General features: G+C 37.6%; 1 protein-coding gene across 8 annotated transcripts in view; it reads right to left on the minus strand.

Moving 5' to 3' along the window:
- Positions 1-16,836, minus strand: part of LMO3 (LIM domain only 3) — a 213,934-nt gene that overhangs the window by 42,125 nt on the left and 154,973 nt on the right. The window contains exons 1-3 of one of the 8 annotated variants that reach the window (XM_045463182.1): positions 15,745-15,916; positions 13,856-13,922; positions 8,388-8,601 (exon numbers count right to left, since the gene is read on the minus strand). In XM_045463182.1, coding sequence (XP_045319138.1) covers positions 8,388-8,593 — 206 coding nt within the window. In that variant the 5' untranslated portion in view covers positions 8,594-8,601; positions 13,856-13,922; positions 15,745-15,916. Of the gene's footprint in view, positions 1-8,387; positions 8,602-12,645; positions 13,192-13,646; positions 13,669-13,855; positions 13,923-14,612; positions 14,862-15,744; positions 15,918-16,836 lie in introns of those variants that run through there. The other 7 variants (XM_045463181.1, XM_045463183.1, XM_045463187.1 and 4 more) reach the window with 7 other exon arrangements.

Genomic DNA, 16,836 nt, shown 5'->3' on the forward strand with positions numbered 1-16,836 from the left:
TCTTCCCTAATTTCTGATTCCTTTTTATTTACACAGTAAAATATTAATAACTTTATGTTTATATATTACATAATATCAATTAGAAATACAATATTCCACATTCATTATTTATAGGAATGAAGCATTAGCACTCAAATATTTGTTAAGTAACTAAATGGTTTCATTTTTTAACTGTTAGAGAGATAGCAAAGCATGTAATAATAAATATAACCTCTATTAAGTACCCACTCAGCAAGGATGTGCTGTAGAAAGGATTCTTATAGCTCAGAAACTTTACAAAAATTTTTTCTAATAAATAGCCCCAGAAAATAATACTAGTTTATAAGTTTTAATGCAATTGAATAACTTCTGATTTCTTTGTATCTCCCAAAGCACAAATGATCTCTCCGTGGATATTCACATGCAATACTTACAGGCTTTAAAACTATGTTCACAGTATAGCTGGACTTCTTACCTGAAAATACAAATAAACCTGCCCACTAAAACTGATACTCATATTTTTTGTTAAAAGTTAAGACTGCTTTTTCCATGTCTCTGATCCCTCCCCCATTTATCCAAACAAACAGGCAACTAATCACTGATCTCACCCAGTCTAATATAAAGCTATCCATCAGAATACGTTTTCATTGAGTAGTTCATCAACACAAAAGAAGCATCATGCTTAATGCCATAGGTAGTTGAAAGTGTAACAGCCCTGAGCCTGCTTATTTGGGGAAAATGTGAGCCATCTATCAAGGGATATTACTTAAGATATTTTGAAATGTTGTAACAACAAGAGAACAAAATAATTTCAAAACCAGTATGCACATCTGTTAGAACTGTTATAATAAAAACATGGCATTGTTCTAAAAGTTTTAGGAAATGAGAATAAACTAGCAAGTCTAAAATTTTCTTTTTCCTCATGAAGTTGGCTGTTGGGATGCCACATCATAAATGAGTTGGGAATTTATATTTTCTCAGTGGTATTTAGATTACTATACAATGTTAGCACATTTTATGAAGTTCCTTTCCCCTTTACTAGTCCTTGTCATATTTGATATTTATGTTTATTAAAACTGATTTTCTGTTTTTATTAGTAGGATGGATTTAATGTAGATGATGCTTTACTGCATTAGTAATAACAATTTTACTTAAATATGGCTTTGTTGTACTCCTCTGCAAATAATCTTTGAATTCCTAAGAGTCTTTTATTTTCCCTGTAGCCCAGTTGGAGAGTTTTTAATATTAAATTGAATCATAACAACACATGCTGGTTAGAGTCTAACTTAATACACGCAACTTAATGTTAATTTTCCAACTTCAAATCAGGGATCTGACTATTCCAAGCTGATTATTTCTCTCAAGTGTGATTTTGTTTTAAACTAGTAAAGTCCACAGCTAGAGATTTTTGCATCACAAAAACTAGCACTATGAAAGAAAACAAAATTCACCAAAAGACTTGGAATCTTTACATAACCACAAAAATCTCATTGAGAAGAAAAAGATCTATCAAGATGTTTCAGTAATATAGGGAGAAAGCAAAAAGGAACAGGTGAATGCACAAATGACTGATATGGGCAGGTTGTGAATACAGTAAATATGCTCGATGAATATAATAAAAGGGTAAGCTTACGTCCTAAATCCTTTAGAGGAAAGTTATCCATTAATATCAATAATAAGGGGCAAAAAGTCTTAATAGGCAAAAGAAATTGCTTTAAAGTCAACAATAAAAATCTAAATGCCACACTTTTTGCTTGACAACGTAAGCTTCTGCTTCAAAATAAATTTCTTATAAATGCCTTGAGAAGGGAAATATATAGTTAATCATTAAAAAAATATGGTATGATGGTGGAAACAGACACAGAACAGACAGTGTCAAACTCCATCGGTGCTGAGGAAAACAGAATTGGGTGATAAAAATCACAAGGGAATATACTTAGGCATTCTATAGTATCATAAAACTTGTCTTTCTTTTTAGAATGGTGAACACCCTGTAAGAATAAGTCAGTGTTATAGTTACAAATACTAAGAAATTAGCTGGCATCGAGTATCCAATTTTACAAATTTTAATGCCTGTCAAACTATGGTGATCTGGTGAAAGTTGATTGTGAAAAGTTAATGCTTGTTCTAAGGCCAATGCTCGTTCTAAGGCCATATAGATTCTACCATCTGTATGCGTGGCATGCGTATACATACCCACACCCCTTTAATGCTTCGCAAGGGGTAATTCCGTGTATCAGTAGGAGTAGTCACTTATATAAGCCAATAAAAAATTAAAATGAAAGAAAAATGCCTTTTTGAAGAAACACAGTTAATGCAAATGTCGTTTAAAAAATAGCTGGCCAACTGAATAGAAAGAATACTGCTGTTTTTATTTTTACTTTCCTTGTTTTCAAGATCTTGTCCTACCTTAACGATTATTATATGGATTAAGGTGAGAAACGTTGGCTAATTTTTTTTTGAAGACAGGATGAGGTGCCAGCATAAAACTTTTGAATAATAGAAGAAATTCTCCTAAGAACCAGAAAATGTTTCCAAACCATATGCAAAAATAAGATTTCAATGCTTCACAGTGTAATGAAGGAACGTATAATGTCTGCTTGAGGTTCGTGCAATTCTTTTAGGTTATATAATTTTTCTGTGAGGCAAAAAACTGAACTACATAATACATTTCTGCAGTGCATATAGGCATCAAAACCATTTACCAAATTACTACTTTCAGCATATTTTTCAAATGAGTTTCCTTAATAAATTATGTGTATGCAGTCAAAACACAACATTAACATTTATTATTAGTCACTTAATGGAAGTTAATGGTGAGTTTATAAATGAAATGCTGGCTTACTTTGATATACACTAAGAGCAACCAAAAATAGAGGTTCTTTCCCAGAGTTCTGTGTATTTATAAAGTGCAAAATAAGCAATTTTAGCAATTCTCAAATGTAGTTCTTCCAGATGCATTTAATCCTAAATATACTTGTAGAAACAGAATATTTTTCTGCTAAGTCAGGTATGTCTAACTTATCCATCTTATGGGTAAGAACTATCCTGACTGAAGTATTCCATGCTTTATAAAAAGATTTAAAAAAAACAATAAAAATATAAAAACAGTGTGAAGTATTTTCAAATTTTCAATATTCTTGAGGGAGGTATCCTGAGGGAGGTATTTTCAGTGAAAATATGTCGTCTATAAGACAAGACAAAACAAAAGCCACAACACTAAAATAATTCATTATGTTAAATACCCCACTGAAAATGGATGCATTACAGGGCAAGGACAGAAAGATGTCGTAGATAAATTTACAAACGACAAATTCTATATGCATGTGAAATATTTTTAACAGAGATTGCTACAGAGTTGGTGCTCAGAAAATCCACCAATTTTTCCAAAAATGAGGGGCACTCTCTCAAAATATTGTAGCAAATAAAATTATCACTCCTGATTTGTACTGGTCCTTGAATGGTATAGAGTGTAAAATGTTTGAAATAAAATAAAATTCAATAATACAACTTCTTATAAATTACAACTTCTTATAAAGTTGTAAATAAGGTAAGATCATTTACAAGAAATAAAACAATATTTTTTAACAGGGCATGGGGTCTAGTAGACTCATATGCTACAATATTTCATCATACTAAGATTATGTGAGACATTTAAATATCATAAAAATTACGATAATAATGAAGTGTCAAAAAACTGAAACGAAGGTTGTAGGAAAAAAGTTCATTTGGGAGGAGTTTCATTCCTTGTAAAAGCTTAAATTTTCAGAATTTAAAACAATAAAAAGTGATTTTTCAAATAATAATAATGATTGATTTCTGGGGAAGATATTTTCAACTGCCTAATATTAAAAAGAGGAAAATGAAGGGGGGGGGAGAATAAACACCTTATTCAACATTAAAAAAAAATCTATGCAATGAACTGTCAGATAAAATTATATTAACACGTTCGTGTTTATTTTTAAGGTTGTAATTATGTACGCACAAATATAAATTAAACTTTATATAAAAATTTAGGGCACAGGATTTGATTACTCTGAAATAAAGTTATAGCCAGATTAATACTCTATGTGGCATTTGGCATTTAAGTTTAAATTTCTATTTGCAAGTCGTTCTATTATTCTATTAAAGGATGTAAAATTATAGTCAGCATAACACCTTCAAATGCTTTTTGTTAATTGGCAGCTATAGTGGGACATGAAGCATCATTCTCTCCCAGCAGTTTCATTTTAAACACATTATTCCCAGATATAAAAATAGCAAATTACATTAAATTTTACAGAAGGCATTTTCAGCTTCTCATATAGGAAGAGCTATAAGCAGCTTCCATGGCATAACATCACAGCAAACAGCTTTGAATACATTCTCTGGTAAGACACCATTCAGACATACAAGATGCAGCCTACAGGGACTTGATGCTTAAAATATACAAGTAAGAAGTTATAGGCTTAACAACAACAACAAAAAAAACAAAAAAACAAAACAAAAAAAAAACAAGCAAAAATTTCCCAAAGTCTTGAGAGGTAAATTCTGATATTCTTTACTTCCTCCAAGTTGAAAAGTAAAGTAGTTTGTTATTTCTCCTCGTTCTGACTTTGTAACACTCACCACAAGATTTTAATTCTAAAACTCTGATTACACGTTCACTACTTTTTTTCATATTTTCCAAAATGAGACAAGGGTGATGGACAGCTTAGCAGTGACAAGAGTCCCATAAACATCATTACTAAAACTTTTCTGTTTTTATACAAGAATTATTAATCTACTTTGGGTATTCTGTTGGTTATGAGCTCTATCTAGTTCAAGGTATAAAGATGCTCCTCCATCTAATCTGTCATACATTTAATTTTAAAAATGAAAAAGTTATGAATGTGTCGGATACATTTTTTAACATCTAGATTTCTAGGTCTTGGCGTATAAATATTGATGGGCAGATTGACTTCATAGTTTAAGTCAGAACTCATGTTAATAGAGGAAGTTTTAAAAAGTCAATCCTTCTGTTCCTTTATCTAATGAGTTTCCAAAGGCAGAGAACAATCCTACAAACTGGCAAATTCTCTCTCATCAGATATGTACATTGTATATTCTACAGAGAAATAAAAGACATTATACCAGCCCCGTTATGGAAAATGAATTGTGGAGTTCTGAAACTCAGTATATAAATGGTGAGATCATATTTCTTTTTCTTAAAGCTAATTGTGCCACAAAGGAGAGAAAAATCTGAGAGAAATTGTATTTACCACAATAATAGTTCCTATAACTCTAAGAAAGTATCTTATGATTTAAATTCTTGTATTTATTATTCAAAGAACTTAAAAAAAAACAAAGTAATGCAAATAAAATGTTATAACTTCAAGATTCATTGTTCAGCATGACAAGTGTTTGATTTTTTTGTTTGTTTTCTTTTTTGGAAGAAGTTAATTAGGAAGTTAAATACAACTGGAAAAAAATATTTCACTGTTCTCTAGAAATGAAAAAGTTATCTGACTCAAGATAATACCTACAATCAATAATTTACCAGTACAGACAAAATTACTTTCTTCTTTATCATTTTCCATATTCTTACTTAGATACCTACTGATTTAGAGAGAGAAATGCAAACCTGTAAGTTATTTATGGCTTGTTTGGTGCCTCAAAGAAATCACATAATATCCAAACACCAAAAACAAAACAAAACAAAACAAAAACAAAAAAACGAACCTAACGACTTTTGAATAGGACTTAAATGGTTAAGCTTTGTGCAAAATACAAAAGTAAATGTGAACTAAGGGAAATGAGAAAAATTGTTTTCAAAACTCGAGAAGACAGCCACAGAATACTACTTGCTCCCTGATCATTTAACAGGTTTTGTGTAATTAATAACAATTAAAATTGTGTAACAATTTTAGGTACACCTTTATTTTTTTCTTAGTTAATTTCATCTATTACCTAGAATTATGCCTCTCACACAGCAGGCATCCAATAAACATTTTTGAATGACTACACCATTCAAAGAAATTAATTTGTAAATAAAGTTTGCCTAATTGTATTTGTCTATGTGACATATAGAATTAGACTATTTTAAATTTCTAGTAAGAGACATATGCTGCTGAACATGGGCACGATGTCATGGAGATACATACTTCTTACATAAAACTATATACCACATCTGCGGCATAATCTATAACACATAACACAGTTTTACACATATACCAACTCCCCATTTCGCTTCTGCAAGTTTTAAGTATTGATGAATTCTTGCCAAAGAAGTCACATTATATACAACAAACCTTCAGTTTAAATAAGGAATAAGCTTGCAGTTAACAACTTAGTTTGAAATGTTAACAATCCTTAGGCTGTTAACATAACAACTGGCTATTAATGTGGTAATGACCAACTTAAGAGGACATTATACTCTGAGAAATGAATATATTGGCAACCAGGACCCAGGTTTTTATTTGAAAGGGTATGATTTTTTTAACAAGTTACCAAACATGAAAAGTTTGAGTCTACCAGAAATCAACTAAGTAATGTCACAAACAGCAACATCTACCTATCTTAGAGAAGGGTAAGCACTTTTGATATGAAAACTATTTTGATAAATCCCTTTAAACAAAACACTTACTTGAGACTATCAAAGGGCAGTTAAACATTGTATTTTTATTACCATAAGAATAACACAATCTAAGTTTCCTTCTCTGCTTGCTATTATATCAACAACTGTAAAACAGTTTAACTCACGATACAGGTATTACATTGGCAAATTTTAAGTTTTTAAAATCCGGCTATTTCAACATACTTTCTTTAAATCTTACTTAATTTTTATCTTTATTGCTTACTAGAACACCTTAACTTTGTGCAGACTTATATAAGCTCCTTGTTTTGGAACTGTTGTTACATAAATCCACTTGAGACACTGCAGTTGCAAACAAATGTAAAAGTAAAAAAAAAAAAAAAAAAGTCAAAAAGCCATGACCATTGGTTAGTAAAGATAAAGCAAAACTAGGAAGCATTGTTAAATCACTGAAAGTAAAATGCGAATGCTTTATGTGGAAATGAGGCTCTAATTCACAATGAGCAGAGGAAAAAAAATTATTTCAAAGAAGAAGTTCAAAGACTGAAGTTCTAAGGGAATTCATGGAATAAGTTAATTCTGATTAGTTGTGCCACCACAATAAGGGAAATCCTGGCTATGGAGTCACTTCTTATTGTTGGCACCTTGCACGTATTTTATGCCCTTGGAACACAGAGGGATAGTAACAAGTGGTCATAATTAGCCAGGAGGCTGTCAGCTGAGGCAATCCTAAGGTTGGGGGGGCAGGGGGTAGAATCTGATAAATAGTGTTGGATTCACCCTTTTAAACTATCACTAATCAAATGATACATTTTTATATATAAAGATTAAATCAGACTAAAAATAACTGAATTATATACTGAGAAGCACCAAATTCCCTAGAAAACACTTCCCAAAAATGACCAAGATGGTTAAGGAGTTACGGCTGATTGATAAATTTTGTGTCATAAAGGGAGAAAATTCAAAATAAATCGCTTAATGTCAGACTAGAAAAATGATTAATTGTATCAAATATGAAAACCCGAATGATGCCATATATCATTTCTCTAATTTGATAGCTCCTACTTTATTAATATATGTAATTTGCAGCTGAATCAAGTCACAAAGTTCCCTGAAAAGCAAAATAATTTTTCTTAAATACCAGTTCATGCATTGAGTGCTAAACGCTGGGAAACAAATAGTGGGCTTCATGGTTTTTTAAGCAAGAATATATGCATTGTCCTCAAACTGATCAGATGTTTAGAGTGGCTTTCATTTCCCCATAATGATGGAGATCTTTACTGTGTTAGTTTCCATAATGCTACTAGCAAGTCTGAAGCTGTTAATGCTCCGTGATATCTTTGTGATGACCACTTGGAATGCCACTGAGGGTGGGGACACAGATTCACACTTGGGGAAAGTTGTCAAAACTGTATAATAAATATGCTAATAAATACCAGTTAATAATTTCAAACTGAACTTTCTCTGACAAACGAGACACAGGAAGATTGCTGAACAATTCTGTGTCAAGCTCAGCCTATCTTGTCGGTATGGTTTAATGAAACACTTATATGCTGATTTCTACCAACCACATCCTTGCCATGAACTGGTGCTTTTAATACGGGTGGTGGAATAACCAATCTCTAACTATGAGCATCCAGGCAGGCCAAATGGAATCACTTTCGATATCATGTTTTACTGGCCATTACTCGAGTAAGAATTTGCATAATAGGCACCTGGCAACATTTTGAAGGCTGACAGGTCAATGTCTTTCAGGAATAGAAGCTGGTAGTAAGGAAATGAAACCAAAAAATACACTTACAAAAGTATTTTAAAAGGAATCCAGTCATCACTGGTGTGCAAGGGTAATTCCTACCTCAGATAGTCTCTGCGACAAAGGATAAGATTAGCTTTAGTGTACAGGGTGGAGCCCACCTCTCCCAAACGACAGTCACAGCAGGCACACTTCAGGCAATCTTCATGCCAGTATTTGTCCAGTGCCTTTAGAAGATACCGGTCCTTGATCTTTCGGTTGCAGCCAGCACAACCTTTCGGCTTGGTGTCTGGCTGGACTGAGAGCATTTGTATACCTAAAGGAAGACAAAAACAAAAAAGAGAGCTGGGACTGCAGGAAAGAATCAAAAGATGTCAAAAGACCTCCAACAAGTTTAATATTTAATATTGCTTTCCTCAAGGAGCGTTAGACTTTCCCTTTTGGGGCTATCCTGAAATCAAACTAAAATTTGGAAACAAAAGCCTCAAACATTATAAAGTCCTTATTAAATCATTTATAAAGTTGCACCTGGACAGTGGGGGTGGGGGTGGGATAATGCATTCGTGTTGTACATAGTATACATTGACATTGACATGATGTTGACATCATATACACAAAGTTAAGTAACATTAAATAATTTTAGAGTGTCCCCATTCTCTGCATAGTGCAGTTTCTTTGGGAAGAAAACGTGAGTAATAATCTCAAAGGAAGCTATTTAACAAACTAGTCCATGCACCGTCTATAAGAGTCAAAAATGAGTTTTTCTTTATTGGTTAGAAATTCACCTGATTTGTGCTTGATGGTGGAAGGAGAGTGTACCCTAATGGGAAGACACTAACCTGACTTAGCAGTGGGGCTGTTTATAGTTAAACATAGAGAAGCTCACCCAGAAAGCTCCCCAATTCTACACTGTGTGTTTGCATCCAAATACTTCCTTCTGTGTTCTTGCTGTTTGAAATTGTTCCTTATGTTACAATTTTACAAATGAATCTATACTCACAAACATGAGTCAGTGCCTCTATAAATGGCAGATTACCTGACTGCATACTGTACGCTTTCATATAAAATGAAAGTACAGGATTGGTTTATTACCATAAACACACACTTATTAATATCATAGGGGAAAGAAAAAACAACAGAAGGAAAAATCTAAATACATATAAAATACACAAACATATATACATAAATATATTATGTTATAGATAGGGCACCAGACATATATATAAAATTTATATACTTTAGAGATACATCTCCATCATAAATAAGGAGTCCAGCTGGGTTCTGTGGTTTTTACAACTTGACTGAAATGTTTTCAGTGAAAGGCTATTCCCCTTTGAGTTTCTTCTTTCCTAAGTGTCAAATACCCAGTTTAAAAAAAAAAAAAAAAAGCTGGACCAACTATTGAGAGCTTCATATTTATCCAATAACTTATTCTAAGTACTACCAAATACTTGAGACATCATCGATTCCTAACTCCCTCATTTTACAAATTGTGATACGGAGGCCTAAGAGAGTTTAAGGACTCGCTCGATGCTGAATGACAGGTAAGCACTAGACTTGGTGGTCTTCTAACAGTCCAGAGATCCCACTACTATAGTATGCTTCCTCTCCTGTACATAAAGTTTCAAACTCTACAAAACGCCAAATGTAGATGCACTTGAAACAGTTCCAAGAAAAGAAATGCCAAGCCATAATCTTGGAGTATTTCCCTACTCCAAAGTAGCTAAACCTTCTTCAGTTTCCTCTGAAGCCTCCTTATGAAGGCTTCACCTCCATTACCTTCACACTCTTTTTTCATTTTTAATCACATTGATAAGAGACATCAAGGCACTGTACCCTCAGAGCTGAATAACTTTTCTAGGTACAAATAATGCATGGATTGCACATAATATTGTTTTGATGTTGAACTTCCATTACCAAATAAGTTCTCTGGTAGAGTGATGGACTAGGGACTGGCAGGGAAGAAAGGGTGGATGTTCTTGCTGCATGATCTGCACAGTGTGGTAGTCAAAGCTGCAGACTAGCAGCTGGATTTGTACAGAAGAGCAGGTGGTGTTCCTATAGCCTGCTTTCTATTCCCTTTCTTTGAAGGAGCTAAGGGTCTAGTGTAGATTAATCATAACCCTTGATAGCTCTGCTAAATCTCACTCTCCAGAACTTCTAACAAATGAAGTTTCTTTGATCAGAACTAGTTACCGTCTTCTAGCAAGGTTCCACAAGGAATAAATCCCATTAATTACGGTACAGAACATATCCAAGTGCCTCTTAACCATATACCTGGGGGGAGGGGGGAAATTTGGATTTACTAAATGACATTCTGTATTTCATTACTGAAAACATCGAGAGATGGCTGGCTATTCGAATTCACCAACTTATAAGGCTATTATTATTATTGTTATTTTACATCACAAAGCTAGAAAAAAAATTTTAAATCCCTTTTAGTTGTAGCTAAGCTATATTTCCCTCAGTTGAGTTCCTACCATCAAGTGGAGAAGGACGGCTATCTTTATTCAAAATGCTTTGTAACCAGGACAGGGAATACCAACATTTGGCACAAGTAACACTACCCTGCTTGTCTTCACAAAATGTTTTTGTTGTGTTGACATTTTAATTTAGCACTCAGAGGCCAATTAATATTTGAAACTCTTACATTCTGTTTGGCCTTGGGCTTGAAGGAGTTTGATATTTTACCCTCCATCCTGGTACCTTCTTTTAGAGAACATCATCACCTTTCTCTTGAAAAGGAAATCTTTTCAATACTCTTCAAGTTAACAGTTGTAGAAAAAGAACCATTTAGTAGTCACCACGTTGCCATGTACCTAAAAGGCACAAAGCATCAGCAGCCCCCTTCCCCACCGTGCCCCTCACCATCCAGAAGAACACGACTGGGTAGAGTTATGCGTTCGGAAGCGGAGAAACATTTCACAAGTTGCTCATAGCACATCAGGACTCATAACTAGTTTTAGATTGGCATGTAAATTGTTCTGAGGGAAATTCTTATTGCCTCTGAGACCCTGCCATTCTGAGTTATTTGACAGTTTAAGGGAAATCATAATTAAAAAAAAGACATAAATAATAGCCTGTGCAGTGTGGTGTGCAGAAATAAGTAGAACCATTTCATTTAAACTCTGGTGAGCTTTTAATTGCCTGGATTGCATTGTGAGGCGGCCTAACGGTTGATTGCCTCCATTATGTTCCCTTGTTCTGTGCCATTCATCCGCGCGGTCTCAGCTTCAGTAGTTAACACAACAAAGTAACCACAACTCCACAACACACAGGGGCTTAAAAAAAATCATCATAATCAAAGATTTGCAGCACTTAGACACAGTCTTTTATATTTTTGGACTAACTGCACATAGTGAACGGAAAACATTTTGTCCCTGTCGGAAGATTCACAGAGAACAATTTGGGAGAAGGAACAGGAAGGGGGAATACATAAAGGGGGTTGGCAGAGATGAGGTGCCTCAGGAAGATGCTAAAATGGGAATGCAGGTTCCGCAGCTGGGAGCAGTGACACAGATTAAAAGAATTTGGCCAACATGGCCATTCGATTGCCAAGAGGTACCAAACAAAAGATTTTCTCTCCTCCTGCCCATCTTCATCCTCTCCCCAGCCCCCAGACCCGATTGGAGAACTGGATTGGGCCTAAAAGCTTGTTTCTCTCTGTTCACTGGCCCAGAGCATCCCTACAGGCTGCAGCCCCCTAAGGGACAACAATGCAAATAGATGTCCCCAGATCTCAGGCGCTGGAGCTGCTTAACTCTCTTCTGCCCCTTCAACTCCCAACCCCCTCCCCATCCTTTCACCACCCCCTCCCCTTTTGGAGCAATGGAGCTGGGAACCAATTTGATTCCCTTTTTCTCCAATGCAGCTGCAAGGCTCAGAGATACTGACATTTTTCCACTCTTATCAGTTTAATTACAGTTACCATGGCAGCAAAGTGCTGGTGCTTGGCAAAGGCCAACAAGAGATTTGCAAGACTGAGTTCAATTTTGATGCAGCTCACATGCAAAAAAAAAAAAAAATATATAATAATAATAATAAAATAATAATAAAAAAATAAGAAACATACATGCACTCTAACAAAGAATCCCTTATGGAGTTTATGCTCTAGCCTTTTGTGGTTGTGTCTTCGCAGCCACACAGGGATGATTTGCAAAGAATGTAGCAGTATTTGTTGCACCTAGCAAGATTAATTGGTTTAAGCAGCAGTCTTCCAAAGCAGTTACAACAATAATATTTCGGATCTTTAAAAAAAAAAAAAAAAAGACACAAAAGCAGCGGAAGAGCAGGAAAGCTTTTGAGCAGTCAAGAGTGCCGAGCGCCGGCAAAGTGCATCTATGATAGATTGTAACCTTACCAAAACTTTTCTCCTTTTTCTGCATGAGTTGACTTAGGCGTGCCTGAGTTGCAGCAGCTTCGCATTGAGCACAGAGCCCAAGGTAGAAGTGGAAGGGGGTCTCCTGGATTTAGCTCAAGTGTGGACCTGGTGCGCAGCCTACACCGCCGAGGACCGACTATTGTGAAGCCACTTTGGGAGCGGGTCGGAGTGGCGGCAGGGGGTGGGGGAAGGGATGAGGGCGGCCAGACGAGACAGAGCGCACACACAGAGCCCCTCGCAGTGTGGCGGTGTGCAAAATGATGGCGAATGACAAAGCCACATGCTTCCCTAACTCTGCCCGTAATCCTAAAATCCCAGCGGCCCCTTTTAGCTTCGTGGTAACAAATGGATTTGATTAAACTGTCACATGCAGCGTTAGCATAGCATATCATGTTCAATATGAAAAAGATCATAAATCTGACTTGTATTTCATAACAGCAATCTGGGTAGCCCCCGTAAAAATGTGCTGCATCAGTTTGAATCTCCTCCTGTTAGGACGTGGGCACCTCGTTCCAGGGAACCTGTCTCTCGTGGCCACTTCTCCCCACCGCGCCCCCCACCCCCAGCCCCCCTGCAAACAGTCACTTTTCCATCTCGCCGGAACCACCTTTTCTTATTACGGAAAAGTGGGGAGAGGCAGAAGTGTCCCCAAGAACCGCAAGACTGTGATTTCAACTCTCGGGGGGAGGGGGCTGTGAATCCCAGCAAGTACGCAGCAGGGGGTCTGGAGCCCACCTAGGACGGAATACTCTTCCCCAGGGCCAGGCCGGAGCGAACCTCTCCCGATTCCAAACTCTCCCTGCCCCTCTCTTCCCGGGAGTAAGGGGTGTGGGAATGCTGCGGCTCATCCTGAACTTTGACTATTATCCACTCGAGTCGTACTTGAGACATTCCGCGCCGCAGCCGCTCTCCCCTCCTTCCCTCCACATCTTCCGCCTGCATCTATTTCATGTCTCATCATAAAAATAATGAAGCCTCACATGATTTAAACAAAACCGTCTCAGCAGAGCTGCAGCCCGAGCGAAAGTTGCAGTGCGGAGCTGGGCTGCAGCCCCAGTTTATGCCTCATTAGGAGAGGCTGGGGAAGAAAAAAAAAAAAAAAAACCCACATCCGCACACGCACGCGCGCACCCGCAGACACACACACCACAAATAAGCCGACGCGTGTATACACAGTTGCTGCACTTACCTTCTCAATTAAGCGATACAGGGGGAGGCCGTTCAGAAAGCACAGTGGCTGCTTTGTAGTGCTTCTCCTTGGGAAAGGTCAAAAAGAAGCATTGTTTGAAAAAAAAAAAAAAAGGAGGGGGGAGGGAGTCTCTATTTTTTAAGTTTAAAATAATGAGGTCCTCAAGGATCCGCCAAGTAATGGTGTTGACCGCATGTGAGCCACAGGTGTCCTCCTTTTAGGCAACTGCAGTCCGAGGCTGTCTCTCTCCGTCCTGGCTCAAGACAACTTACCCCAGCAGCACGCGAGGAGCCGAGCTGGAGGAAGCCCCGGCTCTCAGCTGCAAAATGCAATCCCTTCCCAGCCAGACATAATACAGCCGAAGAAAAGGTCACTCAGTTATTACTGAGCCGGCGGAGCCCAGGCAGCGCTTGTCAAGACCACAGAGAAGCAGCTCCCTTCCGATTTAAGACTATTTACCTCTCGCCCCCACCCCTCCCCTCTTCTCTCCTTTCCTTCTCTCCCTCCCTCGCTCGCTCGCTCGCTCTCGCTCTCGCTCTCGTGTGCCTGTTCTGCAGCTCAGTCAAGTACAGCCGCCCTCGGAAAGTGCAAAGCAGCCACGAGACAGATCGGGCTTTGTTGCTAATTTCCCAGGGTGAAAATTTACAAGCCTGCGAGTGCAGTCAGCACAGCCACATGCATATGCTACTCACAAACGCTGGGGACGACCCGCGCACAAAAAGTGACCTCTGCAGGAGTCGGCTGGGGAAGACCCTACCTTCTGGACCCGTCCAAAAGAAGTCCTGCGAAAGAGCCCTGGAGGAGAAGGATCGAATTCCTAAAACAACGAGGGCATTTTGGAATAGGTGCCCACATTTAAAGCAAACTGTCTTCCAAAGCCATTTCGGAAGCCACCGGTTATGGAAATTAAAATAAGGCAAGAGAGTCAAACGGCTACTAGAACTGGAAACACACACAACTGTCCTCTTTAGGAAATGTCTGGGGGGTGGCTGCAGTTGCCCGGTCTCTGACTTCCCTTAATGAACTCTCTAAAGTCTCTGCTCAGCAGGGCAGTGCTGCCGCACAAGCTGGGTCCAGGGCATGGCATACTCCCCTTCCTCCCTGCCTCCAGCGGCCCGAGAACCAAACTGTGAACTTGTTCCTTGTTAGCCAATACTGAACCGCCTCCCACCCCCACGGATACACTTCTTGCAATTACTTGAACACCTTGCAATTTAAAGTTCACATGCTAGAATGAGAAACACCCAAGAGCACAAGAAACATGTTTTCACAACTAACTCGGTCAGACAGCCATAGAGTTTTTCATCATTACTGCCCTGTCTTCATAGGCTTATTTTAGAGGCCTTGACAGGTTGTTTTTTGTTTTTTTTTTTTGTTTTTTTTTTTAATTGAAATTGGTTCTGCTGTCCCCAATCACCTCTTTTCCTCTCTATATCTGTAAAGGCTACTGGTAGTTTTAAAATATCTTATTTTTCCCCTAAGTTTTCAAACTTCAAAGTCATCCTCTCTTTCTGGTAATTATCATAGCGTCCCCACCAGATTTTATAAAGCCCTGTCAAAGGTCAAGTTTAAAAACAGTCCACATTTGAATGACTCTAGCTGAAATGTTTTAAGGGCCAAGAAAGATTCAACTGTTGAACTTCAAAAAACTTTTTTTTTCTTCTCAGCACCATCAGTTTTAATCTAGTCCTAGTTAAAAAAAAAAAATCAAAGCACCCCCCTCCCCATGAATATTTAGGCCAAATTATGTGTCTCTTCCTAAGGAATAATAACAGAGCATTGATAACTGACTTTTTTTTTATCCCTTCCCCTTTTTTAAAAGCTCATAATAAAATAGCATGTGGTTTGCTTTCCTCTCCCTTTAAAAGGCAAGAAAACTCAGAACTAACCTGAAAAGTAACGAAAGTCACAGACGGCGGATTAATAAGAACCCCTTCAGTTGATTTGTTCTGTACATAGGCAGATTTCTTAAGTTTGGCTTTTCTGGCCCGTCTAAGCAGGCACTCGTGCACCTCACCCATCCGCACAGCTCCTGCTGTTCTACCCCACCTCTCTGCTCGAGCCACTCTGAAAACACCCCAGAGTGTGTGTGTGCGTGTGCGTGTGCGTGTGTGTGTCTCCTGCGCTCCCTCTCTCAGCCAATGCACTGAGAAGAAGAAAAGAGGGAGGGAGGGAGAAGTATGTGTGGGGAAAGGGAGAAATAAAATCAAAACAAATGGTACAGCTAATGAGGACAATTAAATTAATTATGTTCAAGGAGATGAGATTTTTTTTCCCTCCAACTGTATGATCTGTTACCCCTCGCTGGCAACTGCTGCTCTGTAATTCATGGCAACTGATTAGTGCATCTATGCAAATCTTTGTTTAAATCATTCAACTAATTAAATGATGGGATTATTCCTCTGCCTACGGTGACATCATTCGCAGTAATTAGTACTCTATTTGGACTGTGGCAGTAAGATTCCTGATATCAACACCAACCTGCAAGACATTAACCACTTTGTCACCTTATTTTTTTTAAGGGACAAACACCCAGATCTCTAATTGCATTTCCCACCCCCTTCTTCCCCCCCCATCTCCCTTTTCCTCTCAAATTTACCATCTCCCCCACACTTGTACTTGCAAGCCAGAAAAAGAGAGAGAGAGGGAGAGGGAGAGGGAGAGAGAGAGAGAGAGAGAGAGAGGAGGAACTTAGTGAATAATATGCCAAACCACATGTGTAAAGGAATAAAATGGAATAGTTAACATTCAGCTCCATGCCATTCATTTTCCCCTAAAATGTAATGATAATTAGATGGGTCATAAAATGCTCTTCTTTTCATTATGACTGATGAAATGCATTAAAGCTGACAGGGTATTACCTGACAGTAATTAGGTTTTGTCATGAATTAAATTATTTGAAAGCAGGCTATCTCCCCAATCACGCAATTTACAGCAAGATTTTTTTTTTAATCTGTGCTACAGAAGAGAGAGAGAGATAG

Source organism: Leopardus geoffroyi, chromosome B4 (genome assembly GCF_018350155.1).
Source record: "Leopardus geoffroyi isolate Oge1 chromosome B4, O.geoffroyi_Oge1_pat1.0, whole genome shotgun sequence".
Classification (NCBI taxonomy): Eukaryota; Metazoa; Chordata; class Mammalia; order Carnivora; family Felidae; genus Leopardus; species Leopardus geoffroyi.